Raw genomic sequence first — 8,979 nt, forward strand, 5'->3', positions numbered from 1 at the left:
AGCTATGGTAAGTGATGCAGTTTTAGTTGATAAGTCGAAGGAGTGGTACTGGACACTGGTGCTACCAAGCACATATGTGGGGACCGCAACTCCTATGAGTATACAACTTAGTTTGAGGGAGATAAAGTTTTTATGGGAAACTCACAAATTTTGAAGGTCATCAACAAAGAAAGGTGCTCTTGAAACTGATTTCAGGAGAAATTCTAATGCTGAATGATGTGTTGCATGTGCCAGAGATCCAACGAAACTTGGTATCGGGAGCACTCTTCAACAAAGTAGGACTAAAGCTCACGTTTGAAGTAGATAATATTGTGTTAATTAAAAATAATGTATTTATTGGAAAATGATATAATGCTGGTGGACTATTTGTACTGAATATTTCTAATGTTTTTATGAATAAGAATGCTTCTTCTTCTACATATATTGTTGATTTTTTTTTTTTAATATTTGGCATGCTAGATTAGGACATCATAGTGCCCCTTATTTAAAACGGTTATATAAATTAGGAGTTTGAATGTTCCTATTAATTTTACAAATGAAAAATGCCAAGCATGTGTAGAAGCAAAATTCACTAAGAAACCTCGTAAAAGTGTACAATGAGAAATTGGATTATTACAACTTATACACAATGATCTTAGAGACCTTAAATATCATGAAGCTAAATGGGGAAAAAGATACTTATCTTGATATGCAAAAATAGTTCTACTTAGATTAAAAGATGAGGCTGATCAAGCTTTTATAAACTATAAAACTGAAGTAGAAAATTAGTTAGGAAAAAAATAAAAATATTTAGAACAGATGGAATGATTGAATATGATGGAGAAACCATTAGGAAATTCTTTAAAGAAAATGGAATCATACATAAAACCATATCCCCTTATCAACCTGAATCTAATGGAGTAGCAAAACTTAACAGAATATTAAAAGAAATGATGAATGCTATGCTAATTAGTTTAAGTGCATTTTTGAACTTGTGGGGGGAAACGATCCTAATGGCTTGTCACTTATATAATAGAATACCACCCAGGAAGAAATGACAAATACATTTTGAACTTTGGCATAATAGAAAACTTAGTTTGAACTACGTAAAAGTTTGGGGCTTAGCAAAAGTTGGAATACCTGAACCTAAAAGAAAGAAATTAGGACAACAAACCTATGATTGTGTGTTCATTGAATATGCACAAAACAATATAATTTATTAGTTTCTTATAATTAAAACAATTGATAATGTTGTAGATAACAACACAATAATAGAGTCTCGAGATGTTAAGTTCTTTGAGCACATCTTTCCATAAAAAAAAGAAACAATAAATAAGGAACCCTCCTAAATTCAAAACAGGAACTAAGAACAATTGAATGTTCAAGAAATTAATACTTCACTTAATCAAGACAACACCGATTCTAAGAATTAGTACTTCACTAAACTCAAAAACTTTACACTCCGAAGATGAATGTAATCTTTTTCTTAATTCTTACAATTGTGAAGCAAATACTTTGTTATATTGATACTTCCCACTGCTGGTATGAATTTACCGGTGAATGGTTTTGTTGATGGAAAATTTTGATGGCATGGTGTTGGATCATAGAAATCTACTAATTAATCTACTTGTGTGGCGATAATGCAACTTATGATGTTCTAACTTGTTCTGGACTTTTGGTGACATAACAACATAGGAGATGATATCTAACATATATGATCTTGATGGTATTCACCAAAATCAACTCCATCAAATTATCTTATTTGCCTGGTTTTAAGATATGCTGGGAAATTTTAAGCCATTAGGACAAGCAATTAATTAATGAAGTTAGAATTCTTCTTTGTCTATTAATGAATGAGGTGGGTTTGAAGTGTAGATGCAGCTGGTTCTATCATTCTAAGAATAATTAAACCAATTATCTTCTTAGGCGCTATTAAATATTAATTAATAAAGTTTACTAAAACCTCGCATTTTATTTTCTATGAATAATTGATCCAATTATCTTTTTTGGTGCTATTAAATATTAATTAATAAAGTTTACTAAAACCTCGCATATTATTCTTACTCCCTATAGTTATTGGAGCTGAAATCTTATATATATATATTAATAGGATTGGGGTGTTCTCTCCGTATAGGAAATGGAATTTATACATACGAATAGATTCCCACGTGAGAGCAACCCAATTCATTTCCTATTAATTATATAAATGTTGTTAGATAATTAGATATATATAATTATTTAATTATATAAATATATAATAGTTATTATAAATATTATTTATTTCCTATTAATTATATAAATATTGTTAGATAATTAGATATATAAAATTATTTAATTATATAAATATATAATAGTTATTATAAATATTGTTAATAGATATTGAATCGTTCGAACAGTTTTGACCATTTTTTTAATTTTTTTGTCAGAACAGGTTGATCGTTCGATTCAAACGGTTGGACCATTCGACCTGGTAACTAGACCTCTGACCGGTTCGGTCTTTGGGTCGGTTTTAAAAACCATGATGTTATTTCATTCGAGCATGTGACTCATATGACCCAAAAATGGAACCGTTCTAGCCACCAGTTTTTGGGTCAACGGTTTGACCATCCGGTTCGAACGGATGGCCCATTCTGACAACAAAAATTAAAAAAACAACAACTAAAAACCATTGAATGGGTCAACGGGTTGACGGTTCGACCACTCGGGTCAATGGGTTGTTGATCAGTTCAATGGTTTTTGGCCAGGGACCATGATTGGGGTAAAACGGAACTGGTTGCCTGAACAGTTCCTAATTAAAAAAAAAAAACGGATGACCCATTTTGACAACAAAAATTACAGGCAAAAAATTGAGTGTGTGGGGTCCATTAAGCAGTACCATACGTGTTATGTCATTCGAGCATGTGACTCATACGACTTGAAAACAAAATCGTTCTGGCCACCGGTTTTTGGGTTGACGATTTGACTGTTCGGTTTGAACGGATGGTCCGTTTTGACAACAAAAATTAAAAAAATGACCAAAAACCATTGAATGGGTCAATGGTTCAACCGCTCGGGTAAATGGGTTGTTGACCGATTCAACAATTTTTGGCCAAGGACCGAGATTAGGATAAAACGAAACTTGTTTCCTAGATGGTTCCCAATTCAAAAAAATGGCCAAAAACCTTTTACGGGTCAACGGGTCGATGGTTCGACCGCTCGGGTCCCATTTCCTATTAATTATATAAATATTGTTAGATAATTAGATATATATAATTATCTAATTATATAAATATATTATAGCTATTATAAATATTATTAATAACTAGATATTGAATCGTCCGAACGGTTTTGACCATTTTTTATTTTTTTAAAATTTTTTATTTTTTGTCAAAACGGGCCGACCATTCGACCCGGTAACCAGACCCTTGACCGGTTTGATCTCCGAGTCGGTTTGAAAAACCATGATGTTATGTCATTTGAGCATGTGACTCATATGACCCGAAAATGGAATCGTTCTGGTCACTCATGGACAACCCGTTTTGACAACAAAAATTAAAAAAAATAAAAATGACCAAAAACCATTAAACAAGTCAACGGGTTACGGTTTGACCACTCGATCAATGGGTCGTTGACCGATTTAATGGTTTTTGGCCAGGAACCGGGATTGGGGTAAAACGGAATTGGTTCCTTGGACGGTTCCCAATTAAAAAAATAAAAAAATGGATGACCCGTTTTGACAACAAAAATTACAAGCAAAAAATTGAGTGTGTGAGGTCCATTAAGTAGTACCATACATGTTATGTCATTCGAGCGTGTGACTCATACAATCTGAAAATGGAATTGTATGGCCACCGGTTTTTGGATCGGCGGTTTGATTGTTCGGTTTGAATGGATGGCCTGTTCTAACAACAAAAATTAAAAAAATTAAAAAGTGACAAAAAACCATTGAACAGGTTAATGGTTCGACCGCCCAGGTCAATGGGTCATTGACCAATTCAACGATTTTTGGCCAAAGACTGAGATTAGGATAAAATGGAATGATTGCCTAGATGGTTCCCAATTAAAAAAATAAAAAATAGCTAAAAATCATTTTACAAATCAACAAACCGATGGTTTATCTACTCGGGTCAATGGATCATTGACCGATTCAATGATTTTTAGCTAAGACAACGGATCAACGATTTGATTCCAATCCCTACGAAGCAGGGCCCCTCCGCTAGCCTATTAGGTTTAGAAGTCGTCTTCACAGAAGTTCAACATCTTTATATTTGCTTAATCATTCTCTGATACAGTGTTATGGTATTGCCAAAACAATTGGTTTGGATCTTTGATTTGATGGTCTAATAATTGGGAGTAGAACTGGATTGGGATTTGTATACTGTTGCACACATCTTGTTCAGCTCATGGGTAGATCTGGAGTCACCAATAAAGGGGTGAACATTTCAAGCCCGGCCCAGCCCACAATATATGTAAGGGTTGTAAGTAAGGTACAAAGTATGGATTGGGTCAAGCTGAGGGTCCATAAAAATCCATTCCTAAAGGCTTGTTTGGTTTGAAGGAAAAAATAGGAAAAGGAAAGGAAAAATAAGAAAATCTTTATAAATCTTATATATGTTTTTTTACCTTTTCCTTCAAACCAAACATAACCTAGTGGTACATACATCAGATCTGGTCAGGCCCAAGTCCAACACAACTCAGGTCTCAGGTTGGGCCAAATTCGGGCTTGGGTTGGGTCGGGCCAGGTTTAGTAAGGGTTTGGTGAATTGGCCTGGGTTGAGCTAGGGCCAAGAAGTTTGTAATTCTGTTCCAATTCCATTACCTAACCAAAGAAGGAAACAGGAAAGAAAAGAGAAAAAAAGAGAAGAGCTCCAACGTGGACTGGGAATTGAATTATATATAGTATCCAAATCCTGAACCATCACTATGATCTATTACTTGCCAACTTTTGTCATTCTAAAACTCAACTCTGACCTCTATATATACCCTCGAAAAGCATCCCGTGTTCTGCATCCTGTTTCTAACTTCTCCGGTGTCCACTGTCCAGACCAGACGTCGTTTCTCTCTTGTTTCACTAGACTTCGGCTGTACGAGTGACTATTAGCTACAATGGTAAGAATACTTTTTAGCTTTTACCTACAAATTTAAGTTAACAGAGCTATTGACTTGATTTTTCTTTGTATTTTTCAGGGAACAAAGGAGAAGCAGGCTAACGCTCCTTCATCTTCTAAAGCTAAATCTTCCGACGGCAAAGATAAGAAGAAGGTTCAAACAAAACCCTCTGTTTTTTTATTAAACTTTGGAGTTTCGTGTGCACTGTTTCTTCTTGAGTAGTTATTAATTTTATTTTTAATCTTTTTTCCTTTGTGATACAGAAGTGGGTGAAGAACAAGAATAATAAGGAGAAGAAGAATAATGAGGTTTTATTCGACCAGGAGTCGTCCTTGGAAAAGAGGTTGAGTGAAGTCGCAAATTTCAAATTAATAACAGTTCCACTCCTATCAGAAAGGCTGGGGGTAAAGCTCTTAACTCTTGGGAAGCTGCATACATCTGATATTTTTTGTTTTCATATCTATTTTTATGTTGTGCTCTGTTATATTCAGAAGCATATTTGTTTGTAAATTAATCTTTGTTGCTTCTTTTTCTTCAAGTATTTAATGTAGTACCTGATTGTCTTTGGTTTTGTTTTAATTACTCTACAGATAAGTGGATCACTGGCTCGAAAGGTAATTCAAGAATTGATGAGTAAGAATGCTATCACGGCAGTGTCTGAGGACTCAACCCCGAAAATTTACACTAGGAATAGTACTGCATAGTGTCCCCTTTTCTAAGTTGTTTTTTATATCTACGAAGATAGTTCAACTTCATTGTGGAAGATATATAGTTGATCATTTGCAGAGTTCTGATAACTTATGTATTATCCTGATTTAATTTCTAGATTTGTTGAATAAATTATTTGATATATATATTTTGCCTCCACTGTATCCTTTGGTTTCCTAAGTATATGCACATGTATCTTACTTAAACCCTTGATTTCACCCGGATTGCTACCATCTAAACTGCTCAGACACGCTTTAGTAACTATAACTTTTATTGATGCAGCCACCACAGAGAGGTTTTTGGATGGTTTAAATTATAGAAGGGCTTGGGTTGAATAGTTGTTAAAATTTCAAGTAAAATTTCTATATGCGTCTCTTAATAATTAATAAATAATTTTAACAATAGAATCACGCAAGCAAGAAGAAGAAACATCGAAAACACAGCTTCATTGTTTGATACTCCAAACACCTTCAATTCCCCTAAATCATTATAGCTGTTTATTTTTTAATAGCTACCCTCCTATTTTTTAATAGCTACCCTCCAAACACCTTCAATTCCCCTAAATTCATCAATTACTATAAAACGTTTTTGTAAACTTTCTAGCTTTTATGCTTAAATTTAATTATGACAAATATTAATGTTGATGAAATGGATGAATCTACCCTGCACATATATACATATATATTTGAGGAATTTCATTGCTGATCCAAACGATTGATAAGTTGTTGCGAGAGTTCGATCATTTTTCAAGTTTCTTCGTGCATTGTATGGGTGACAATGAGACTTAAAGTCTTAAAAACTCGAACGGACACTGAATTGTTCTGGTGACTCGTTTCCATGTCAAACGGTCTTATCGTCTGATTCGAATGGATGATCTGTTTTAATTTGAAAAAATAAAAAATAAATAAACTAAATAACAGCCAAAAAAAAATGTCTGGATCGATCAATCGATGGTTTAATTGCCCGAATCAGCCTGGTTGTATCAATAGTTTTTGATCAAAAAATGATTTTATTACCTGACCAATTTCTAACTCAATCTGTCCAACCATACGGTCTGGTCCGTTTTTCGAAACCATTATGAGCTTGTCGGTTGTTCTTTCCTTTCTTTTACGTGTACCCTTGAAAGATTAAGATTTGGTGCGGGGCGAATTTGCCTATGGGCTTACAGAAAAGGAAAAATAAATCCATCATATAGGAAATTCACTAAATGAGACATGTTTAAGTTATTAATGGTTTTTACAAGTTATCTTAGCAGTTTAAAGTTGTAATTTTTAGGGAATTTTTTTTATTAGTATCTTGTTTTTTGGGCCTAGTTCTATTTTGATCCTCGAACTTTAAAATGAGACAATTCGATATCTGAACTTTCAAAACATGCCAATCTAATACTTAGTGTTAATTAATTGTTAATCATCCATTGAGTGGCATTTGGAAAGACAGTCTTTATGTGTTATCTAATTTTCTTTATTAACCATTTAGACATTAGGAAAAAATGAATAATCTCTAATCCTTTTCTCTTATTCAAGAAAGTTGAGATCATCAGAATGCCCATTGAGATGTGATCCCAACTTTATTGAATAGAATAGGTAAAGAATTGAGACTATTCATTTTTTGTCAATGTTTACATGATTGATAAAAAGAAATTAGATAACATTCGAGGGACATGCGTCTTTTCAAATGCCACTTAATGGTATGCACTAAATTAACACATTTTAAAAGTTTGGGTCTGGTTTCTCTAAAATTTGGGAATTAGTCGAAAAAACACCCAACCTGTTCGATCCAGAGATTGAACCATTGACCCACGATCTACATGATTTATCATCAATTTGTTTAGCTGAACCAGGATCTACTCCTCACAAATGGGCACCTCACATGCACATCCACCATGCACTGGGAACATCTCCCGTGAATGATAACTAATAAGTATGGGAAATGTTCCCAATGAATGATAGGATGTACGCGCCAGTGTGAGGAGCAGATCCGGCCTTTGTTTTGCTGGCGTTGCTCTGAACCTGTAATATCCAATATAGCATAGTACTTACCAATGTTCGATACTTTGATTTCTAAAACTCGAGGCTGAACTGGACACCTAACTATTGTGTTCGGGTTAGTGTTGCTGCCAACTTTTGGCTGGTTTGTTCCAGCGGAGACGTAGACGTGGATTCGATTCGTACTATCACCAAATTTGGAGGAGAGTTAGTAATGTGTTGCTGTGTTATTCATAAAAGATGGGATTCGGCCGTATGATTAAATACCAAAAAAATTATCTTAATTTTAGATCAATTTAAAATTGACTCAACAAAGCCTCTGGGGTCAGCTATCAAATAAATCCTGTTTTTCATCCTATCATCCATCAACGCTGTGTTATGTTGAATAATCTGTAGATATCAGGTCTTCCATCTGTATTTCATCCCACATCATTTTAGGCCAGGTTTTCTTTTGATTCACCCTCGAGATAAATAGAGAAACCAGAAAGTATTGAATCAAGTTCTCTTCCTGATGTCTAGGGATAAAACCATAATTTTGCTAAGGATTCGCTTCGCATAACCCTGTTCGTCCAGGTTCTGTAACCTTTGAGAGGTCAAATTCCAAAGGATACGGCATAATTATTTGATTAATCGGAATCACCATCTTAGCTTCGTCCCATTTACTGCGATCGAAATTTGTTTTAGCCTGACGTTAGGCGCTCATCATGGATCATGGTTCAAAATGAATATTTCTATCTAGTGATCAATCTATGGATTTGCTGTCTGAATGCAAAGTTACCGGATTTGGTTAATTCATAGCCAAATAGCCAATGTTCAAAATATTGGTATCTCAAAATGCTTTGGCCTTTGGATATGTATGGGTATCTCAAAACTCTCAAAAAATCTGAAAAGTTTTGACCAGTCAAAATCCATCCATGAATTTTAATAAATAATTATCACATTTATGATTGCAATTGATTGGTCAGCAGTTTTTGAATATCATAACTTTTTAGTACTATAGGAGAACCCTATGTTAATAAATTTAAGCTTGAAATGATTAGGAGGTATAAATACATTTTAAGACAAAAAATATATTGATTGTCATGGCATCGCCATTAGTGCATTATAATTCGTCCAAATACAACCTCTGACCAAGCTCAGACAAAAATAGTAGTTTGTGTGTGGAAAGTATAAGAACTCAGTTCATGCTATGTGGTGGGATCGTGAAGGAGATGGGAAA

The 8,979-nt window shown here is 34.2% G+C and overlaps 1 protein-coding gene across 1 annotated transcript; it reads left to right on the forward strand.

The window, feature by feature from the left end:
* The first annotated feature begins 4,911 nt into the window (after positions 1–4,911).
* Positions 4,912–5,847, forward strand: LOC148790150 (small ribosomal subunit protein eS25-like). Its single transcript, XM_088891289.1, has 4 exons — positions 4,912–5,067; positions 5,146–5,220; positions 5,331–5,471; positions 5,658–5,847. The coding sequence occupies exons 1-4, from the start codon at positions 5,065–5,067 to the stop codon at positions 5,769–5,771; spliced, it is 333 nt and encodes a 110-aa protein (XP_088747415.1). The 5' UTR covers positions 4,912–5,064; the 3' UTR covers positions 5,772–5,847.
* The last annotated feature ends 3,132 nt before the right edge of the window (positions 5,848–8,979 follow it).

The sequence above is a fragment of the Nelumbo nucifera genome, chromosome 7, assembly GCF_055504915.1.
Source record: "Nelumbo nucifera cultivar China Antique chromosome 7, China Antique-T2T, whole genome shotgun sequence".
NCBI classification, from domain to species: Eukaryota; Viridiplantae; Streptophyta; class Magnoliopsida; order Proteales; family Nelumbonaceae; genus Nelumbo; species Nelumbo nucifera.